This window comes from Grampus griseus, assembly GCF_964374135.1.
Source record: "Grampus griseus genome assembly, chromosome: 10".
NCBI classification, from domain to species: domain Eukaryota; kingdom Metazoa; phylum Chordata; class Mammalia; order Artiodactyla; family Delphinidae; genus Grampus; species Grampus griseus.
Window position 1 is genome coordinate 43,124,461 of NC_139004.1, and position 24,181 is coordinate 43,148,641.

General features: G+C 42.8%; 1 protein-coding gene across 8 annotated transcripts in view; it reads right to left on the bottom strand.

Moving 5' to 3' along the window:
* The window catches only part of DST (dystonin), a gene marked incomplete at its 5' end in the record, with an annotated part of 395,725 nt that overhangs the window by 212,130 nt on the left and 159,414 nt on the right, over positions 1-24,181 (bottom strand). For 6 of the 8 annotated variants that reach the window (XM_082663420.1, XM_082663421.1, XM_082663422.1 and 3 more), the window contains one exon: positions 23,895-23,987. In XM_082663420.1, the coding sequence (XP_082519546.1) occupies positions 23,895-23,987 (93 nt within the window). Of the gene's footprint in view, positions 1-6,836; positions 6,951-16,916; positions 17,021-23,894; positions 23,988-24,181 lie in introns of those variants that run through there. The other 2 variants (XM_082663424.1, XM_082663423.1) reach the window with 2 other exon arrangements.

Genomic DNA, 24,181 nt, shown 5'->3' on the forward strand with positions numbered 1-24,181 from the left:
ACAGGCAGTCAGGCAACTGAAAGTAGAAAACCCAGACCAAAGATAGCCCTTAGTCTAGAAAGGTGAATGGATAAAGAAGATGTGGCACATATATACACACACACACACACACGCACACACACGCACGCACGCACGCGTGCACACACAGTGGAATATTACTCAGCTGTAAAAAAAGAATGAAATAATGCCATTTGCAGCAATATGGATGGACCTAGAGATTATCATACTAAGCGAATTAAGTCAGACAGAGAAAGACAAATACCATAATGATATCACTTATATGTGGAGTCTAAAATATGGCACAAATGAAGTTATCTACAAAACAGAAACAGACTCAAAGACACAGAGGACAGACTTGTGGTTACCAAGGGGAGGGGCGGTGGGGGAGGGATGGACTGGGAGTTTGGAATTAGCAGATGCAAACTATTACACATAGAATGGAAAAACAACAAGGTCCTACTGTATATAGCACAGGGAACTATATTCAATATCCTGTGATAAACCATAATAAAAAATATGAAAAATAATATATATGTATAATAACTGAGTCACTTTGATCTACAGCAGAAATTAACATGACATTGTCAATCAACTATACTTCAATAACATTTAAAAAAATAAAATAAAACAAAGAAAGCCTTTTACACTGGCCATTGCTTGGTGCAAACAGAAAGCCCTTTATTCCTACCGCTGCTCCAGGAGCCAGAGGACTAGAGGCCAACCCAGGGACGTGGGGAAGGAACACGTGGCAGTTAAGCCCACCCTAGGCCTACCAGCTCTGCCAGCACCCCGTGGAAGGGATATAGGCCCACACGCCTCTCTCCATCCGGTACTGGGTGAGACAGCCGTTCCAGGGAGCTCACACCCAGACACAGCCGGAGCAAGGCTCCCCACACAGGGCCAGTATTTGAAAGTGCAGGTGTACCTCAATTTAGTCATCTTTCCTAGGAATCTGTGCTCATCTCCACAGCACAGGAAAGAACTGTGTGCATGAACATGTTATATAGGATATATGGGAAGGATTTCTTTTTGTTTGTTTTTGTTTTCATTTTATTGAAGTATAGTTGATTTACAAGGCTGTGTTAGTTTCAGGTGTACAGCAAAGTGATTCAGTTACATATTTATATATTCTTTTCCAGATTCTTTTCCCTTATAGATTATTATAAGATAGTGAGTACAGTTCCCTGTGCTATAAGGTAGGTCCTTGTTGGTTATCTCTTTTATATATAGTAGTGTGTATCTATTAATCCCGAATTCCTAATTTATCCTTCCCCCCGCCTCTCCCCTTTGGTAATTTTTTTTTTAAAACATGGGGGAAAAAAAAGAGCAGAAACATCGCCCAACTTCCAACTGACATTCTGCCCTAAAATCATGCTGGCGAGCCTTTCCAGCACATCCCAGGAGTTCAAATCCCATCTCTACCACCTACATGTTCAAGTTACTTATCTGCTTTAAGATCGTTCTCTCACTTGTAAAACAAGGATGATAACAGTCATTACACTGTGTTGTGCAAATTCAACAACACGGACACAGAGTAATGCCTGGCACACAGTAAGTACACTTTCAATTTGTTGGCTATTTTATTGCTATGGTTATTCTTTTTTTTTGACAAAGGGAGAAGCAAATACTTGGCTTTATTATTCTCCCAATTCTCTTAGGGAAAGAGTAAAAGATAAAAGTTTTCAAATTTGTTGCCTCAGACCAATTGAAATCTCTGAAAACAAGGTTCAGAGAAACGAATCTAGGAAACTGTAAATGAAAAGTTGAACCTCTATGCAAAATTTCACAAGAGCCTTTACAGATTATAAAATCAGCTTCTTTTGGACTTGTGGTTGCCAAGGGGGAAGAAAGTGGGGGAAGGATGGATTGGGAGTTTTGGATTAGCAGATGCAAATTAGAATATATATGATGGATATAAGCAACAAGGTCCTACTGTATAATAAATAGCACAGGGAACTATATCCAATATCCTATGATAAACCATAATGGAAAAGTATATAAAAATGTATATATGTATAACTGAGTCACTTTGCTGTACAGCAGAAATGAACACAACATTGTTAATCAACTATACTTCAATAAAATTAAAATATATATATATATATATATAAAATCAGCTGCTTCTGGGAACCCTAAGAACACAGGAGCTACGTGGGTGATATTTATAGCTATATGAAGAAAGGGGCGATAGCTGGGCAGAGGCGGGGACTGGTTTCTGCCGGGTCAAGAACGTTCCACGCCAGTCCAGTCACAAAGGTAACTACCTATTAACAAGGGCTGCCAAAACATTTCAACCACAGGGTTAAGTTTAATAGTTGCAGCGCTGCCCAGCACATCCAGGGAAAGATATTAAGAAGAAGAGTTTAGAGGTCTGAATATGGCTAAACATCAACCAGGAGAAAATAATATATTTTATTAAATAAGTTCCCGAAAGTTCCCAAATCATATTTCAGCACGTTATTCTCACACACACTGTATCAGACCATTACACATGCATACACTGATTCAAAAGCTATAGTTTTAAAGGGTATTTCAAATATGTTCTGAACCAAACTTTAACATATCGAAGACCACTATCACGTTTAGTCTTTCAGCTTCTCCTGGGATTTCCAATTAACTGAGTAGTAACCCCACAGGGAAATCAAGGCATTTTTAGATATACTGTTACCACTAGCCACTACCTATCTGAGTCTATCAAACTTTTCATGATACGGTGTAAACAAAATTAAAAAGCAAAATAAACCAAACGCTAAACGTTGTTAAGTCTGCCGTTGCCACTCATGACTCCTAATGTAAAATCTGTGCATTCAGCAAAACAGCCTGACTCTTCCATCAAGGGCAGGCCACGTGGGATTCTAGGAAGTAACCAAGGCTCCTCCCTTCGAATCCTGGAGGCACACAGAGAGCAGAGATGGTTTCAATTCCTGATGCCTGCATTCAAATCCCAACTGCAACCACTAAGAGGAATAAGACCCAGAGCTACTCAACGTGGATGGACCTAGAGATTATCATACTAAGTGAAGTAAATCAGACAGGGAAAGATAAATATATGATATAGCTTATTTATGGAATCTAAAAAAATGATACAAAGGAACTTATTTACAAAACAGAAAGAAACTCGCAGGCATAGAAAACAAACATGGTTACCAAAGGGGAAAGGGGGGGAGGGATAAATTAAGAGTTTGGGAGTAACAGATACACACGACTATATATAAAAGAGATAAACGACAAGGACCTACTGTACAGCACAGGGAACTCTATTCAATATCTTGTAATAACCTGTAATGGAAAAGAATCTAAAAAAGAATATATATAAATATATGTATACTTGAATCACTTTGCTTTACACCTACAACCAACACCACATGGTAAATTAACTATCCTTCAATTAAAACAAAGAAAAGATTCTCCTCATTTTTAAAACTTACATGATGCCATAATAACATCTTCCTCCTGGAGCAGTTCTAAAGTTTAGACAAGATAATCTGCACTATCTCAGCACAGGACCTGGCAGATAGAAAACTCTACAAATGTCAGCTTCTCCCACAACTTCATGAGCAGTATTTGCTGCTTCAAGCCTCTCACCAGCGATCTGTCAGCTCGCATCTAACACAAACAAGATCGTTTAGACCCAAGTTCCTTTCGAAACTGGAAGCCCTCATGCTTCTCATCCAGGTCACTGCTGCTGCCCCCCAAGTGCAAGTTCTTCCTCTCACTGAGCCTCTCCGGCCACGTTTCATCTCTGCTTCATCTCCCAGACCCAGACTGTCTCCACTCCCAACTTTCCGGAAGTATCTCTTCCACGGGAAACCAAGTCCGCCTCAGCATCATTACCCTGCCCCGCTTCTGCCTTTTTACTGAAACCCAGGCCCCGCCACTGCACTGCGTTAACTCAAGTCCTGGACACCACCGGGCCCACGGGCAGGGCATGTGTTTCGAACGCTCCCAGTGAAAACCAGTAGTTTTCAAACCATTATCCATGGGCACAAAGACCTTGCCTTCACACAGCAGGTCACTCTTGTGCCACCACCTTCCTGCTGTCCTCAAGATGACCCACACTCCCCAGCGGTCTGACACCGGGCTGGCTGTCCCCGTCTGCATCCAGGGCCCCATCCTCACAGGGCTTTGTCTTCCCTCCATGTCAGCCGGTCACACACACCTGTGGCCACAGCCTGGATCTTGTCACCTTGAACCCAACTTAGTCCACTTCAGGTCTGTACCTTCTGATAGCAATGTCCATTCTTCCAGTACTTTCATTCCTTAACTCCAGCTGGACCAACCACCAGGCTCAGCAACATCTCACATTCCTCCACTGGCCTGATTCTGCCCCGTCTCTGAGCCCTCTGCTCTCTTTACCTCCTTCTCCATTCGGTTTGCACCACATGATCCATCACTTCAACCACCATCCTCAACTCCCTCACTCCGTCCTCACCTTGCAACCACCCAGCCAAACCTCAACCCTGATCCAGGCAGCGGTATGTCTTCTCCAACCCTGCCCTGAGTCTTCTCCACCCCTGCCCTGAGTATACACCTGAACTAGAGGAAACCATACCACCACGTGGACTACTGCCTCCACGAATCCCAGCTCTGATCTCAGCCGGGGGCTCCAGGAAACTTGCCTTTTCTTTGCAGTGTCCTAAACAGCTGGTTTTTCTATCCCTCACAGCATCTCTGCCAACTCTTCCCGAAATGCCTGAAACTCGTACCCCACCCCCTCTTCTTTCCACATCTGGCATCACTTTTTCATCTTCTTTACAGAGAAAACAGTGACACACATAAGAGCCCCCTCACTGTCCCACCTTGTCACCCTTGACCTTTGCTTCCTCCTGACCTGCTTCCCTCCTGTGAATCCTCCACCTCCTGGGGTGGGGGTCTCACTATCAGTGACCCTCCCCTCACCTGGGTCTTTTGCTCTGAGTATATAAGATGCCCAAGGCTCTTCCATCCTAAAATAAATAAAAACAAATAACCCTCATAAACCCAGTTTCCTCTGTACTTAGCACCAACTCTCTTCTCAGTAAAGCAACTGGAAAAAAAAACCATTCTGTGTTTTATAATCTTTATTATCTTTACTCCTCAACCCGTCCAGACTTGGCTTCCACCCCAAACACTCCACGAAAAGTAAGGAGAGGTGACCAGATAAAAAGGGAGGGAGTTCTTGCTCATGATTCTGTTTTCTCAGGAAAGAAGGAAATTAGACGGTTGGTGGAACGTCACAGAGGAAGTGGTGGGCACAGGAGGGGATGAGGCACTGAGAGACGGCACAGGGTCATCGGTCTCTCCTCCAGTTCCCCATCCTGACCTTGCCGAGGCAGCAGTTCTGCCAAACCTGCTCATCTGCGAATTCCCCACGAACCTGGGGAGACCGAAGTACCTGATTCCAGGGATGCATGAGCTGCCCCAAGACTGTCTTCAAGGGAGAAGAGGGTCTTATAGCCCCATTTCTTCTGTTTCCCCATGGCCAACGATGAGCTGAAGCAACTATTATCTTTACTCAGGACCATCGCCTCTAGTCTCCAGTGTCAATACCAACAATACCGGGCTCAGGAGAGCTTCCCCTTCCTCTGGAACTAAGCCTCAGTGTCGGGACGAGTAACAGCCTCCTAACCAGCTGCACTGGACCACGTCTGCCCTGCTCTCACTCCGCAGGCACATTAATCCAGGTCAGTCTTGGCTGGTCTGCCCAGACCCAAGCCATTCTCCTTCTATTCCACGATCAAACCATACGAACGTCAGACCATGTGGACTAAACACTCCCTCTCTCCTCGGGTCCTCTGTTCAGGCTACTTCTCCCCTTGGAACATCCTCCCCATACCCTGCCCAACGTGGTCAGACTAGGTGCTCACTTACCATCTGCTGAGTAAGGGGTGGGAGACAGAGAGGGAAGGGGGAGGAAGGAAGGGAGGGAGGGAGGGAAGGAGGGAAAGGAGGAAAGAGGGAAGGAGGGAGGGAAGGGGGAGGAAAGGAGAGGAGGGGGGAGGGAAGGGGGAGGAAGGAAGGGAGGGAGGGAAGGGCGAGGAAGGAAGGGAGGGAGGGAAGGAGGGAGGAGGGAGGGAGGAGGGAGGGAGGAGGGAAGGAGGAGGAGGGAGGAGGGAGCAGGGAGGAGGGAGGGAGGAGGGAGGAGGGAGGGAGGAGGGAGGGAGGAGGGAGGAGGGAGGGAGGAGGGAGGAGGGAGGGAGGAGGGAGGAGGGAGGAGGGTGGGGGAGGCGAGGAGGAAAGATCAGAAAAACGTGTCACGTTTTCATTTGGTATGAATGGGTTTTAGTCTCTCATGTAAACCTTGTCATCTTAGAAAGTAAATGGCTGCCAATTAAGCTCACTTTGCAATCATCACCAAACACCCCGACCACTGCCCAGAAGTGCCCGGGCGGTGAGCCCAGCCCCAGAGATTACTCTCCAGAGCCCTGACCAATCCCCATTTCTCTGGGTGTGTCCGCCTCTGTGTCTCCAGCCGCCCATCACCCCCTTTTGCGTACTCCTGGCCCCCCGTGTCCCCATGTCTGTGTCTCGTGGCCCCACGTCCCTGGGTGTCTCTGTGGCCTGGGTGGGCCTTTCTGAGGTGGCTGCCCCACGCTCCCCCTCCTGCTGCCCCAGTCCTGCACACAGTGTTATTTATGCCCCCCCCAGCCCGTGACAGCCACCGCCATGCCCCTCACAGTGTCCCAAGGGAGGAGGGGCATCCCTGCCAGGAGCCCTCTGCCCATCTCCCTCCCTGCCTCGCAAGCCCCCGCCCACCACCCTCACGTGGCTCACATTCAACTGCCGGAAGTTTTGCTGTCAATAAAACGTTTGAGGATCGCAAAAAAAAAAAAAAAAAAGTGAGAGCCCCACATTACCTAAGTGTCATCGAAGTCATTTCTGTAAAACAGTTTCATAAACTTGACCCAGGACATAGCCTTGAAATGCCTTTTCAATGGAAGAAAACAAGCCATCACCCCCCATCTGAGAGTTCACTCCCAGCTGACAGCGGACTGGCCCGCTACCTGCTGCGGGAATCGCCACAGCCTCCTGATTCTGGTCAGCTGAGGCTGCAAGCCTGGAAGTCCTCTGAGTAAAGTCAATGGCACTAGATGACTGGGCAACAGCCACACCTGATTTTTATGGATGTTGTCATGCTTCTGGCATGCAGGGAGGGGAGGGCACACCAACAGCCAACTTCCAAAGCTGACGCACATACTCCCTAGGAGACTATTCACATTTTTATTTATTTTATTCTATACTAGGCAAATATGCAACTTAAAAAAATTTTTTAAATAACTATAATTTATTGAAAAGGTTAAAAAGTTAATCAAATTTACTATTTAAATAATCGACATGTGACACCAGAAAGGCAATGTCTCTGAGGTTAAGAGAACTGAGAAATTTAACTTAGAGAGGCTATAAAAATAGTAAAGGATTAAGGAATCCGGGGAACTCAAACTGGAAGGTCACAAAGCCCTCTGGCAACTCCCTGGTTTCACTGGTGAACAAGCTGAGGCCAAAGGAGGTGAGGGGACTGGCCCAGGGTCTCAGCACTCGAACAGGAAGGGGCCGAGGGGATGGACCTATGTCTCCTAAATTCCAACTCAGAATTTGCAAGAGGAGAGTGAAATCTCTCCTTCATATTTAGAAAAGAAATCTACCCGTACAACTCAGACTGATCTTTCCTCAGGAGGCCCAGTGGGTGCTCACTCTTCAATGCTGGAGAGATGTCTGCACCCGGGTTGGGTTAGGGTTAGGGGTAGCCCCCAGCTCCCCTCAACCCTAAGGTCAAGACCCTTCCCCTGGAGCTTCCTAGCCTCTACACTGGCAAAGCAGCTGCTACAGAGAACACTTCTCATTTTCAGAGGAGGACCCACCCCTGGATCTCTCACAGGAACCAAACGTCAGGGTTCACAGAGGTTCCCTCACTAGACTAGACACACGCCCTTGACTGCCAGCCTCGCCACAGAGCAGCAGAGCTGTCCCTAGATTCACGTCCTTCCTCTTCTCCCAGAGCTGCTGCAATAGGCCCTCTGGATGCATCTGGACTGAGCTGCAAATAAACATATTAGTTTTACGACTCGGTCCCTCCCAGGGGTTATTTCTGTCAACCAAGAGGTTGACAGAATTTTAAGCTAATGGTGGAATTAGAGAACACACTCTCTGACACGTTATAGGTATTCACTAAACATCTGCTGAAGAAACAGTCAAAAGAAGAATGGACCTGGGGGATGAGAGGCAGCTCTGCTGGTGCAGAAGGATACCTTATGTCCAAGGAAAGAAAGAAGTGCTCTTCACAACAGATGGTCACAACATGTGTCCCCTTTTTAACAGGAGCAGAAGACAGTGGTGAGACAGAAGTTATAAAGCGCCTACAACCTCCTGTCTTTCTCCCACATACTACTTCATTGAATCCTCAGAACAAGAAACCATCCTAGTTCACAGACATGGGAAGTATGACCTGCATTAAATGTAAGTCTTCTGGTTTCTCCAAAGAAGACATACAGATGACCAATAGGCACATGAAAAGATGCTCAACATCGTTAATTATTAGAGAAATGCAAATCAAAACTACAATGAGGCACCACCTCACACCAGTCAGAATGACCATCATTAAAAAGTCTACAGGGACTTCCCTGGTGGCACAATGGTTAAGAATCTGCCAGCCAATGCAGGGGACACGGGTTCGAGCCCTGGTCTGGGAAGATCCCACAAGTCGCGGAGCAACTTAGCCCATGTGCCACAACTATTGAGCCTGTGCTCGAGAGCCCGTGAGCCACAACTACTGAAGCCCACGAGCCTAGAGCCAGTGCTCCGCAACAAGAGAAGCCACCGCAATGAAAAGCCCACGCGCCGCAACTAGAGAAAGTCTGTGTGCAGCAACGAAGACCCAACGCAGCCAAAAATAAATAAATAAAGTCTACAAATAACAAATGCTGGAGAGGGTGTGGAGAAAAGGGAACCCTTCTACACTGTTGGTGGGAATGTAAGTTGTTGCAGCCACTGTGGAAAAGAGTATGGAGGTTCCTCAGAAAACTACAATAGAATTACCATATGATCCAGCAATCCCACACCTGGGCATATATCCAGACAAAATTATAATTCAAAAAGATATATGTACCTCTATGTTCACAGCAGCACTGTTCACAGTAGCCAAGACATGGGAACAACCTAAATGTCCATCAACAAATGAATGAATAAAAAAGATGTGGTACATATACACAATGGAATACTACTCAGCCATGAAAAAGAACAAAATAATGCCATTTGCGGCAACATGGATGCAACTAGAGATTACCATACTAAGTGAAGTAAGTCAGAAGGAGAAAGACAAATAACATATGTTATCACTTATATGTGGAATCTGAAATAGGACACAAATGAACCTATCTACAAAACAGAAACAGACTCATGGACATGCAGAACAGACTGGTGGTTGCCAAGGGGGAGGGGGTTGGGGGAGGGATGAAGTGGGAGGTTGGGATTAGCAGATGTAAGCTTTTATGTATAGAATGCATAAACAACAAGGTCCTACTGTGTAGCACAGAGAACTATATTCAATATCCTGTGATAAACCATAATGGAAAAGAATATAAAAAAGAATGTATGTATAACTGAATCACTTTGCTGTACAGCAGAAATTAACACAACATTGTAAATCAACCATATTTCAATTAAAAAAATAAAACTTAAAAAGAAAATTTTAAGTCCTCTGACTCAAGAGCTCCTAAGTCCCCTTTCCTCTGCTACACCCAATCTGTAGCGACGCCCTACAGCATTTCAGGAAGAGTTTTATCTATCAATGAACCAGCTCATTTTACAGAAGGAAAAACTGATTTAAGGGATACACAGTGGATATGGGAATGGTAGTTGTCAAATGTTCTCCCTGCAGAACCCAAATCCCTACTGGCTAGTCACGAGTATCATCCAGGGAATTTCAATTCCTTCATATAGTTTTGTTAAAATAAACGACAGTTTATACTCTAATTGAGAGAGTTCAGGTATTAACAAGGATGAAAGCAGCAGGTTGGAAAAGGTGATCTCAAGATGCTTCCACCTCTTTTAACATATTTCAAGAGTGAAAGTTTATCATTGGGAGCAAGGTTGGTGCAGAGCTGTGGAGGGTGGTGACCCATGTTCCATCCCCGACCCCACCGCTTACTGGGCCTTGGTTTCCTCTCATCAAGATGCCGACACGCACACATGGTTCAGAATGCTGCCTGCCCCACATGAGTGGAAGTGACTACACCAGACTGAGGATTATTCCCTACATTTTTTTGCTCACATTGCTTGACACTGTATTCAGGCAAAAGCAAATTCCACATTGAATGTGTCAAAACACTCAAATATTTCCAAGCCAAGATGTTTGCTTCCAAAGATAATCTCTTTAACAATGTTTCAACTATTTTGGCAGAAACCAATGTAATCAACACATTTTTAGAGTCTGCTTCCAAGTTTCAAAAATGTGTGAAAAGGCTCCACAAAATATTCTTAACTGTAAAGACAGCACACATATTTTGAAAATGCTATCTGGTTAAAAACTGCCTTCCTAAAAGGAAGAGTTAAATTGAGGATAAAAGTAAAAAGTTGATAAAGTTCAAGTGCTAATGCTCTACGTTGATGGCTACCTTTAGCAAATGCTCATTTATTTCTTATTCAAATTATGGGGGAAAACTAACACAGATATGACTATATTTCTTGTATAGTAAAGGATTTTAAACTTGGCATGTCCTTCATTTAACTGAAAAGATAGAGGCATTCTATTGCTGATAGAGATACAATTCTGTGCAATGATTTTATAACTAAACTTTCACAAACTGGGTCATGAAATCCAAATGAAGACTAGAAATTTAAAAATCTATAAACCCATTTTCATTAAAAAAGATGAAATGGTTCAGAAAGAAATGTTAGTCAACTATAAACCAAATGACCTTTGCTTTCAAGATCTATAGAGCAAAGCTACCGTGGAAAAGTAGAAATATTTAGATTTCACCCTAGTCCTTGAATTCTAAGCACGCTTCTATAGCTTAAGATTCACAGAAGACTTGGTTAAAGAAAAAAATACTGAATAAATATTACATTTCAGTGAGGTTGAATATTAATGTATTATTCTAACATTTTGCGATACCTCTCAATTATTTTGTTTTTATAATTTAGAAAGTCAATGAATGAAAATATCTAACCCATCATTACTCAGATGCTGATAATGTAATTTGTACACTATCCACACCCTTCGCCACCCTTCCCTCCTTGGCTTCTCTCCTGTATGTCAGTGCCCTGTTTACTGCAGTTCACCAAAGGATGAAAAGGAACATGAAAAGAGTTTAGTGTTCAGTAGTTAACACAGCTATATGACAGGGTGGGACGTTAAAATGACAACAGTCCCCCTTATCCACAGTTTTGCTTTCCGTGGTTTCAATAACCAAAGTCAAACACGGTCCAAAAATATTCAATGGAAAATTCCCAGAATAAGCAATTCTTAAGTTTTAAATGGCACGACATTCTGGGGAGCAGGATGAGATCTTGCACCATACCGGTCTGCCCCACCCCCAACAGGAATCATCTCACTAGTCACTTCGTATATGTCTTGGTTATCAGACTGACTGTTGCGGTATCCCACTGCTTGTGTTCAAGGAACCCTTATTTTACTTAATAACTTAATAACAAAGTGCAAAAGCAGTGATGCTGGCAACTTGGATAGTCTCCTAATGTACCTAATGTATAAACTTTATCATAGGTATGTAAGTACAGGAAAAAGCACAGTACATACACAGAGGGTTCAGTACTATCCAGTTTCAGGCCTCCACTGGGAGCCTTGGAATGTATCCCCTGCAGGTAAAGGGGGAACAACTATATTAAGCATCCTCATCCCCAAAGCCTTTCAGGTGACTAAGTTTATAGCCACGGTCCCCATCATTTATAATGAACAAACAATGGGATATAAGTGCCTAGTGTTGGTTCAGTATATAACAGGTGCCTAATAAATGTTTGGTAGAGGAATCAAAGAAGTGACGGATGGAGGAAGGGGTGAAAACACTCAACAGAAAGGTATGCAATGAAATGCATGGATTTGTAGGAATTTAAAAGTGAAAGAGCTGTATGTGGGGAAAGGTAGGGAAATGACATCAGTTCAAAGTTCAGCTTGGAGATAATTGTGGGTGAGATCCAAGCCCTTCCACGTCCTGGCTGAGTGACTTGAGCAAGTCACTACGTCTCCTGAGGCTCTATGTCCTCCTCTGTAAATGCAGCAAACAACAGAACCATTTCATGATGGTTAAACAGCACAGTGGGGGGTGTCTGGCATGCAGTAGGACTCCACAAATACCATGCCTAATAACAGTCGTGTCGTCATCCAGTCCCACATCCTCCTTTTCTGGAAAATGAAGCCGAGACCCGGAGAAATGAAGAAGGCGTCCAAGGCACACAGCTCTCTGGTGGCAAAGCTTGGCGAGAACTCACACCTCCTGCCTCCAGGCCCGTGATCCACGCTGCTTGTCAGAAAACCCATGATGAGGAGAAAATGAAGGGTGAAGCTGGTTCTCAGAACTTAGCATGTTTTCAAGAAACATGTGAGAGGGCGCCTGAAACATATGCAGTGCTCTCACATTCCGTCATAAGATATTCTGATACAGTTAAATCCAGGGTAAAGCTTCATCTGGAGATGATTCTAGCACCACAGGGACCCTGGGGTCCACTTGAGAATATGAAGAGTAACGAGCACCCTAGCCACAGTCTTGACCATCAGAATCATTGGCCCGCGGTGATCCATTATATTAGAATCACTAGAGTTGACATCCGGGCACCTATATTTTTCTTTTAATATTTATTTTATTTATTTATTTTCTTTATCTTTTTTTTCGTTTTTTATTTTTTGGCTGCATCGGGTCTTAGTTGCAGCACGCAGGATCTTTTGTTGCAGCACACAGGCTTCTCTAGTTGTGGTGCACGGGCTTCTCTCTAGTTGTGACATGCAGGTTTTCTCTCCAGTTGTGGTGCACGGGCTTCTCTCTAGTTGTGGTGCACAGGCTTCTCTCTAGTTGTGGCATGCGAGTTTTCTCTCTCTAGTTGTGGTGCGTGGGCTCCAGAGCAAGTGGGCTCTCTAGTTTGCTGCAGGTGAGCTCTCTAGTTGAGGCACGCAAGCTCAGTAGTTGTGGCACACGGGCTTAGGTGACACCAAGCATGTGGGTTCTTAGTTCCCCAACCAGGATTGAACCCTCATTCCCTGCACTGGAAGGTGGATTCTTTACCATTGGTAAGTCCCCAGGCACCTATATTTTTAAAAGCTCCTTAGGTGACACTTACATGTGGTCTGTTAGAGAACCAATGACCTATAAATAGAGAAAACAACAATCTTGGCTGAGAGCAACATCACAAGACTGGGAAGAGGTGGGATTTGTGAAACTCAAGAAGAAGAATGCTTTGTGGGCGCAGCTCGAGGGGAAAGGCAGGACTCCCCGTCACAAGTCCGGGAAGCATGTGAGTCAGACAAAGAAGGGGCCCTGCACAAGGTGCAGACCCTGAGCTCATCACTCCCTGTCCCCAAACGTGCTCTGCCTCTGCCACCTCTGTTGGCAACACTCATCCTCCCCAGATGAACATCAGCTCTTATAAACATCAACCCCTGTTCCAAGTTCACAGCATCTCCTTCAGAACTCTGACAGCTCATCAAAGTAGGATGCTGTGTCATCATTTAAACTCAGCTACTCTCATCTGCTGTGTTCCCTTAAGGACCTTATTTAACCTGAGTTTCCATTTCTTCCTTCCAAAGAGGAACTGTCTATTTCACCTATTTAATACACTTGTTAAGAATGATCAAAAGACACAACGTGTCTGAAAGTGTTTTTCCACTTCCAAAGCAATATGCAAATCTAAGATGCTTCCTTTGTTTACTTACACCTCTTTACCCTAGTGAAGTTTTCACAGGTTATGAGATTTACATTCAGTAGATGCCCAAGAAGGGGCGGCTGAGTCTGCTCCACAGAACCCCAGGGCCTGGAGGGCCACCCGAGGTTGGCTTACGATGGCAAGGATTAAAGAGGAGGTGGGCTGGTCACCTAGACTAAGAATGACAAATATCACAGGACCTGGGAAGTTCAAGTCAGAGGCTTAAACTAAGTCTAAGCTTAAGATAAGTTCAAAGAATTGTGCAATATTCTACTTTGGAGATTAACCCAAACGTCACTGAGCCCAACCGTGCACACACAAATGAATGAGTAAAAATGACTCAAATAGAGAAGATATGGAAAAGATTTTGAAGGGACAATGTCTTGCAAAGGAATGCTGGCTAACAGGCCATTTCTGGGATGGAATACTAGTGAAGGGGCTGAGAGTTCTCATTTGCATCCAATTCTGCAATGAAAAATGGAGAATCCAATGCAAGATAAAGAGGGCCATGCACAGTTCTAACCAAAGATAATTAGGCAGAGTCCACCTCCAAAGTACCGGGAAGAGTGCATTTACGAGCAGCCAAGCTGTTGGTCTGACTCTGCCACCAGTCTTTATCTGGACCACGGGGAAGTTAAGATATCAAACGCCTCAGATAAAATAAAGACTATCCCTCATCAAAAAGTCTACAAACAATAAATGCTGGAGGAGGTGTGGAGAAAAGCGAACCCTCCTACACTATTGGTAGGAATGTAAGTTGGTGCAGCCACTAAGGAGAACAGAAATGGAGGTTCCTCAAAAAACTAAAAACAGAGCTACCATATGATCCAGCAATCCCACTCCTGGGCATATATCTGGAGAAAACCATAATTCAAAAAGATACATGCAACCCAATGTTCATAGCAGCACTATTTACAATAGCCAAGATATGGAAACAACCTAAATGTCCATCAACAGAGGAATGGATAAAGAAGATATGGTACATATATACAATGGAATATTATTCAGCCATTAAAAGGAATGAAATAATGCCATGTGCAGCAACATGGATGGACCTAGAGATTATCATACTAACTGAAGTAAGTCAGAGAGAGAAAGACAAATATATGATACCACTTACATGTGGAATCTAAAAAAATTGATACAAATGAACTTATTTACAAAACAGAAACCGACTCACAAACTTAGAAAACAAATTTATGGTTGCCAAAGGGGAAAGTGGGGGGAATGGATAAATTAGGAGTTGTGGATTAACATATACACACTACTATATATAAAATAGATAATCGACAAGGACCTACGGTATAGCACAGGGAACTCTACTCAATATTCTATAATAAACTTAAATGGGAAAAGAATCTGAAAAACAATGGATATATATAAATATATAACTGAATCACTTTGCTGTACACCTGAAACTAATACAACATTGTAAATCAACCATACTCCAATATAAAATAAAAAAATTTTAAAAAGTGAAAAAAAATAAGGATTATCTCATTCAGCATTTCCCTAGAAGATAAGAGGCTTTAAGTACCTCCATATCACAATTATTTAACAAATCTGACTGACAGGTTTATGACCTATTTTCACATGTATTTTCTATTGAAGTTTCAAAAATCATTAGCTACACAAAGTAGAAAGAAGGGGTAAAATCCTTGGCATGAGTATAATTCAAGTGGGAAAAAAGGCTTATGCACCACTAGGAAACAGATTTTATGAGTTTCCACTAATGAAAACATGTGAGGCTTACTTGAAGCCAAATTATGCAAAAAACAGATGGAAAACATATGTGAGCAAAGCAAGTGGTTACATTCATAAACACACAGCAGCCAAGCGGCTTTCTTTTTCACTGACCTTCATGCCAGGCCTACATAGACAAGGCCTAGACCGGATGCTTTCTTTTTAAATGTAACCACTGTAAAATGTAAATAGAATGCACGACATAACATTGGCAAGCCGCGTTGGTGGATACAAACAGGGGAACCAGCTTCAGGAGGACAAGCGGCCAAGGCCAATGATGACTGCACACCTAGACCCTACTAAAACCTCATCTGACCACTGGGTCAAAGATCTCTGCCCAGCAATACAACGATCTTGCCATGAATGTTTCATGTTCCATATACCACTTAACGTCCAGATTTTTTCCTAAAAGGCAAAGTTAGGAACAGCTTAAATGAAAAAGCCATCAGCTGCCAAGTGGTATCACGTACAGGACGTTGCTTGGGTGATGCACTTCTCAGGCAAGTAAATCAATATTCACTTACGTTTTAAAGACAAGTAAAAACCCCAGAGAAGCAACTTGTCTAAAGCTAAATATCCATGTTAGGAATAAAGATCACAACTTCCTGGCAGCCTGAGTCATATTCAGATTCCTATGACCCGTTGCCCAAGTGAGTTCTGATTTTAGACTTGGCCGGGGAGTAACTCACGTAACAAAGAGACAGAATAGATTTGGGAAGTTTCATCTGTGCCTGTCACCCCCAAAGCACGCGCACACACACACACACACACACACACACACACACACACACACAGAAGCATACACAGATACACACACGGAACTGAAAGCAATTATGTCAGTGTCCCTGTGTATGGAAACGGACAGACAACTAGAATTGGGGTTTTGGATCAGCAATCAAACTTACAGATCAGCAGGTCAGGGCTGACTGATCATTGTAGCATCTCCTCCCTACATCTGTCTTGTCATAACTGCTTTTTGATTTAACTTTTGTTTCCAAAGGCTATTCCATCGGAAAAGTCAAGACACATGAACTACAGAAATTCAAAAGACGTGCGTTATCTTAGAGCAGTGGTTCACTGAGTCTTCCAACAGTAACAAAAATGTATAGGGTTTGAAATAAAGGTGGGATTAAAGAATGTACCACCAAAAATAAAATCATAGTAATCAAACCTAAGGCTACAAATGAAATGCACCAAGAACTCTACAGCTTTCACATAAATGAATATGAAAAGAATGTTTACAAAGGACAAATTACAGAACCTCAGCCAGGTGTGAGCACCTGGTGTCCTTATTTGCACGTTAAACTCAGGCTCTGTGCTGCACTTACCTCCTTTCCACTTGTGTCCTTGGAAGGAAAGAACACGTTATCACAGAGGGAAGCACATCTCTTTTTTTCAAACTGGAAATGATGTGTTGCATGAGGGCAAGATCTCTCCATGTTTTGCTTTTCTTGAACACCGCAGTCATTTTTTGATGGGTCTTCAGAAAACCCACTTTTTTCAAGCACTCTCTCTGTACCACAGTGAATGGAATTTAAGCTGGCTGCCTTTTGGAAAGAAAAACTATCAGTTCTTCTCTGGAATGTTATTTCTCTTGGGTTGACATCATCGAAATGGTCCTTCCTCTTTGCACAGTAGGGAGTGCTGTCTTTTTCTGAAATCCTTTCCTCTAGTTCACTAACTTTGACTTCTGTTTTCTGGTGTTGAGGAGGAGAAGGGCTCCCAGGATGACACCGACTGCTCACCGTCTCATGCTGGACACCCGCTTGCAGAGTGAGGCTGGGGCTGGTACATCCCTCCTGCACCAGCCCCTTGGACCAGGGGGCTGCCTGCTCCCTGGAGACCAGGATGCTACTCCTCTTCCCTTCATTTTCATGGTTTGGCTCTCCTGACTTTGTGTCACCTACAGTTTTCTTGGTCGGTTCTCTTCTAAAGTATTTTCTTCTTCCAGCAGAATATTTTTCAAGGCTCAGAGGAGTTTTGGCAGGATCTAAATATTGTTCTTCTTTCTCCGCTCGGACACATCCACAGACATTCCCCATGTGATTTGCAGGAAATCACAGTTGCTCAGTGTCACTCATTTCAAAAGCCAGGGCTTACTCAGATCTCCATGCAGTCTAATTCCTCAGACTTCATGACCATCCTTTTCAGCATGAGGCCATTTTGCTTATGAGAAAGGCACCCGCAAGAAATGCCGTGGCATCCTGCCCAGCCGGTCCCTGGGTCTCATTAGACACCCCGTGGCTTACTTCTGGCCACCAATCATCTTAGACAAACATCACTGCTCACTGTCAAATGACACGCTGATGAGCTTTCAAGGCAAACCCTTAACTTTATTGCACGAAAAAATTCTGATCCTTGCTTTACTTTCAGTTTTCTGAAATGCGGTTACACTACCAAAGTTTGAATTAACCTTTGGAACCACTGGTGATTCAGCAAACACGAGCACAAACAGAAAGCAAATCCCAGTCAAACTTAGTTTCAAAGTGCCTTTCAAATTTAGTTTCAGAGATTCTCCACCATACAATTTTTTTTCTTAAGAAACACAATCTAATGTTGGCACTTGCCCCCCAAAAAAGGGCTCAAAAACCTCTATAAACTGTACTGACTCTTATTCAAAAACAGCAGCCATAAAAAAAGAACAGGATGATTCAACAGCTGAAGGAGAGATAATACATGCTAAATGCCTAAAACACTCTATTCAAATTGTTTCTAAAATCAATCTCTTCGAATAGTTTGTCATACTTTTCATATGACAAATTTCCAAGCCATTTCTCTTTTTATGATCATTAGGATTTTCATATGAGGAAATTGATAAATTTTATGATTTAAAGCATGGAACTCTTAGCCAGAAGAAACATCTGTGTGTACTTATACATGAATTAAGGCAGTTGAACTTTACTTGTAACTTTTATAATTGTACCCTAGTTAAATATTACACAGTTTTACCAGGGCCATGGTGTATACATAATAAATCAGTATGGAACCCGATGACCTAAAGTGTGCATATTTCTAACACTGAGTCATCAATATGGTAAAAAGGAAATTAGTATCGCATGACTAGTCTTTTGCATAAGCTGACTAGAGCCCACGAGCCACAACTACTGAAGCCCGCATGCCTAGAGCCTGTGCTCCGCAACAAGAGAAGCCACTGCAATGAGAAGCCTGCACACCGCAATGAAGAGTAGCCCCCGCGCACCACAACTAGAGAAAGCCTGTGCGCAACAACGAAGACCCAACACAGCCAAAAATAAATTAATTAAATAAATAAATTTATCTTAAAAAATGGAAAGAAATTGATAATTGCCTTTCTTTAGGTTGGCTTTAGACTGATCAAAGATGGAACTCATTTTTCTAAATAAAAATATTCAATTAAATAGTCAAGTTAGCAATGTGGCTGATATTTGTCAATAACAGACCTGCATGGTGAGGATTTCCTTAATCATTTCAAGGGGAAATTAATCTCCAACAGAAAAATAACTGAATATCCTAGAAGACAAGCTGGTAAAAATAAAGCTTCAGGTTTGTTGGTTTGTTTCTTTTTAATTTGATTTTCAATGTCTTCATTGGCAATGGAACATTATTCAAGAGAATTTCAAAGTATAATGGCTGGTATTTACACTAACACGATGATAGAGGCGAAACCAGTGATTTGCAATTGCTTCCAGCCCTGCCAAACAAAGCAAATGCCCATTTTCAGGCCACTGCACACTGCTCCCTCCCCCAGGAATGGCCCCACTTCAGTCTCTGCCTGGTAACTGGCATTCCTCTTGCAAAGCCCATCAGTGATAATTTCCTTTATTCTCTAAGACCTTCTTAATCCTACCACAACACACCCTCCTCTACATCCCTATTCTTATTTGTATTGTGATAGACTCATCACCCCAGATTATAGTCTGTTTTACAAGCAGTCTCCCAAGTATAGAACAATATACCTCATCATCTGAATGAGACAGGCTTTGCTGCAGTGCTGCAGTGCTTGCACCTGGACACACCTCTCCTCCAGCAACAAAATACAAAGAAACTATATGCGACTAAAAATAACTGTGTGCATTTTGCAGTTGGGGCAAATTCTGGACAAAAGATACAAAGAGCCCAAAAAACCCAACTGCCACTTTTGAAGAGCCCAGAGCAAAAAGCAGGATACGGGCATGTGCCCCCTGCACTCAACATCACCTAAGCCACCCCTCAGCCTGAGTCCTGGACACACCCCTACCCTCTCCCCATATAAGGAACAAGCTCGTCCTGCCTCAGGGAACAAGAACAAGCAAGGGAACCTGTTGCTTGTTCCTCCTGCTGCTGCAGGGGCCCCAATAAAGCCTTGCCTGAATTTCTTGTTTGGTTTCTAGTCAATTTCTATTGATTAAGGAGGCCAAGAACCCTGGTCAGTAACAATTAGTATCTCTGGATCTAGCGTATGGTAAATAATACAGGATTACTGTATTGATAATGCTTACCTTCTGTAACATATTCAATTTGCAATGCTCAAATATTTTTAAATCAATAAATAAGGCTCTGTCTTGGCATAACCAGTAAAATCGTTCTAATCTTAAATTATCATAGGACTAAGAAAAGTATTTCTTTAAATGAAAAGGAAAATTTTAATTTTACCAAAAAATTTATATGTTTCATTTTAAATAAATCTTGGTCTAACTTTTAAATACTGGTGATAATTTAACAGTCATAATATCTTGTAACTCACGTCCTAAAATACACTGGATTTCATAATATGTGCCACAGGATCATATTAAGAAGCAAAACTCTTGGGAGTTTGGGATTAGCAGATGCAAACTGTTATATAGAGGATGAATAAGCAACAAGGTCTTACTGTATAGCACAGGAAACGATATTCAATATCCTGGGATAAACCACAATGGAAAAGAATATGAAATAGAATGTATATATGTGTACAACTGAACCACTCTGCTGTATAGCAGAAATTAACACAACACTGTAAATCAACTATACTTCAATAAAATAAATGTTAAAAAAAAAAGAAACGGGCTTCCCTGGTGGCGCAGTGGTTGAGAGTCCACCTGCCGATGCAGGGGACACGGGTTCGTGCCCCGGTCCGGGAAGATCCCACATGCCGCGGAGCAGCTGGGCCCTTGAGCCATGAGAGGCCCGCGTACCACCAAAAAAAAAAAAAAAAAGAAACAAAAAAAAAGAAACAAAACTTCTTTGGTACTTCTGTGGCTAGTCCTCTTCTGTCCTCCAAAGACACCTGAACCCCAAAGAGCTTTCTTAATATGTAATTCTTTTTTGAATGATCTTTTGCTTTACAATTCTTTCAATTTAGGGTCTAACCATACTGCCTTTAATTTCCAACCATTTACTCACATTTTGGTCTGTTACTTTCTGGTTTCTTCTCCCAGGAACTTGGGGGGACCTTCTCCAAGGTCCCCAATGTCTTTTTCCTAGACAAAACTACTAACCCGTACTCAATCTTAACTTTTTCAGGCTCTCCGGTTGCATTTCACACTGCTCACCATTCCTTTCTACTTGCAATTATCTTCCCTTGGTTTAGTCAATACTACATTTTCTTGTTACTACAATTAGAAATGAAGAATGCTGCTCTATCTATTGGGAGAATGTTGGTAAAACTATCACCTAGGGCTGTGATGAATCTATCTCAATATAAATAAAAAGAGGGAGGTAGAGGAGTGTTGTAGGATCAGAAAGGTGTTAGAGAAAAAGGGAGATGCTCACTGATATTAGAGATAGGCTTTGCCAGCTGGATGCCAGCTGCCAGCCAGAGGTCTCCAACTGTTCATTTTCTGTTTCCCCAGATGGAACGTCTTCCTCCTGCACCCCTAATCATGGGCCTTCCCCAAATTTCTGTCCTTTGCTCTCTGCTCTTCTCCACACGTGCTCTTCCCTTGGATCCTCTGAAGATCCCTTCTCTCTGACAGATTCAAGGACCACTTGTATTCTGGAAACTCCCAGGTTTATCACCTGTACCTCTGACTCCCCAGTTCCGCTCTGCTCACACATTTCCAGCTGCTCAGCAGACAGAAGCCCAGGGTATCCCACCAGAACGTCAAACTCACGCAGAAGGTCACCTTTCCCTTTACCCTCACCTCCATTACTGGTTCTTATCTCCCAGGCTTAACCGTTCAGAGGCATCTTTAATCCCCTTCCTTCATCCTCCACACTCTGTCACCAAGTCCCTTCCTTTCTTTCTTCAAAACACCACCCCCTGGATTCAACTTTTCTTCCCCATCTGAGTCTTGCCTGGCCTCTATCACTCCACTCGGAGGGCACCACCTCAGCCTCTCAGCTTATACCCCTGACTGTGGCCTGTGATCATTTCTGATTTTTTTTACTGGAGCCCACAGAATGGTTAGGTGACTTGCTCGATGCCTTCATGGCTACAGATAAAAAAGCCAACGATGACACTCAGCTCTCCCTCCCTCCAGAGCCTGGGTGTGCCCCACAGGGGTTCCCACTCTGACCTTCAAAATCCAGACTCAGCCTGTATCACCAGCTGTCAGTAACTATGGGATTGGTTCCATCCAACAGGCCTCTAACCTCCCTATATGGGGCTCTTGCATTTTCAACCCTGTAAGTTCTGGATCCCTGAGAAAGCTGCTGAGAAACACCATGTGAAATCTGCTTTTTTGGCCAGTTCTAGCTAGACTTCACCTGTGCTGGTAACAAGGTCTGGGGTCTGGCTCCATGACCAAATCCCTGCCTTGGGTAAGTACTCAGTACCCCAGGTCCCCTAAGGATGGGGTCCTCTAGTAATGAGGGTCCTGCTTCCACTTCCTGATACTGGATCTCCCAGCCATCAATAGCACAGCTAAGTGGACATTCACCTGTATTAGCTGCCCTGTCGTCTGGCAGGCTGACACCTGGTTACCTGGTCTCCCGGGACCTGGGTCTCCTCCTCCAAATTCCTACTGCTGCAACTCTGTTGCCTGTCCAGGTCCTGGAACCTACAAGACTCTACTTCCTATACCTGTCCATCCCTGCCAGATTTATCCTGTTCCCAAATGAGCCCTGACTACATTATTTTCCACCTACATTCTCCTACAAACCCTGTATCCCAGTCAAATTTTTTAAAGATTAGAAATAAGTCTTCTTCTTCCCAAAACTTGGTCCAAAACCCCAGCTCCTTTCTGAAGTTGGCAAGTTCTCTCTTCCTCCTGCAAGGTCCACCACACAGCTGTCAATCAGTAAGACCTGCTGTGTGCCCACTACAGGCCAGGCTCTGCGCGCTGCACACACAATGCTGCGTGGTCACACAAGGGATTGACAAACCCAAAGCCAGTTCCAAAACTAGGACTCACCCTAAATCAAATGAAGATGATTTTTTTAAAAATGCATCATTTTATAAAAACCAAAGATCAAGATCAGCCTTTAACTGGCACTGGTAATTAGATAATAATTCATAGTTAATATATTTGCCTTTACTCTCCTTAAACCTAGTTTGAGAAAGTGGAGCTCTACAGGAAACGTGGATGGTTCTAGTTCAAGAGATGTCTTTATGAGAACGATACTGCCACCTAGTGTCTACAAAACTAGGAGAAAACAGCAGGCATAGTTGAGAAACTGTAATATCAATGAAACCCATTCTAAATAAGGATTGAATCATAAAATTTTTATGTATCTAAATCAGGTAATGCTGGCCAATAAACAAAGAAATGTGGCTACATTCAAAAAAAGGGAATCTTCGAACAGTGTCTTCGAACACTGAGATTACGAGTATTTTAAGCTTTCAACAACACGAAATGAGATGCCAAGTTCATTAGCAGCATGTTACTGAGAGGAACAATACAAATATATTGTTTAAGAAACAAAGCCTAAACATCATATGATATCACTTATATGTGGAATCTAAAAAAAATGATACAAATGAACTTATTTAAAAACAGCAACAGACTCACGGACTTAGAAAACAAACTTACGGTTACCAAAGGGGAAGGTGGGGGGAGGGATACATCAGGAGGTTGGGATTAACATATTCACACTACTATATATAAAATAGATAAACAACAAGGACCTACTGTACAGCACAGGGAACTCTACTCAAAATTCTGTAATAATCTATATGAGAAAAGAATCTGAAAAAGAATGGATATATGTATAACTGAATCACTTTGTTGTACACCCGAACCGAACATAACATTGTAAAGCAACCATACTCCAATATAAAATTTAAAATTAAATTTTAAAAGAAAGAAAGAAAGCCTGAAATTTATCTTCCTCCTTTGGATGTGAATGTGTAATTCACCCTTCACATGAACCACCTGAAAACTAGCAATGAGGCTAAAAGAAATGACAGTTAAGAAAATCAGGCTTACCTGAAAGTGCAAAATTATTGTCCATATTAATCCCAAAGTCAATTTGGGATTTCCATCTGTTATGTCATCATTTCTAATGTTCACTAATTTCACCTGTTTTGTATGTGAAGAAGAGATAAAACAAAATATTTTTCAAACCAGCACGAGTTATTTTTATCTATATAAAAGTGATTCAAAATTACAGATACAAAAAAAAAGCCTGAATAATTTAAATAACAGTAATCCTTAAATTACTGTTTTACCCCCATCCCCACTCATTTTCATTGCAAATTATAGAGAAACTACAA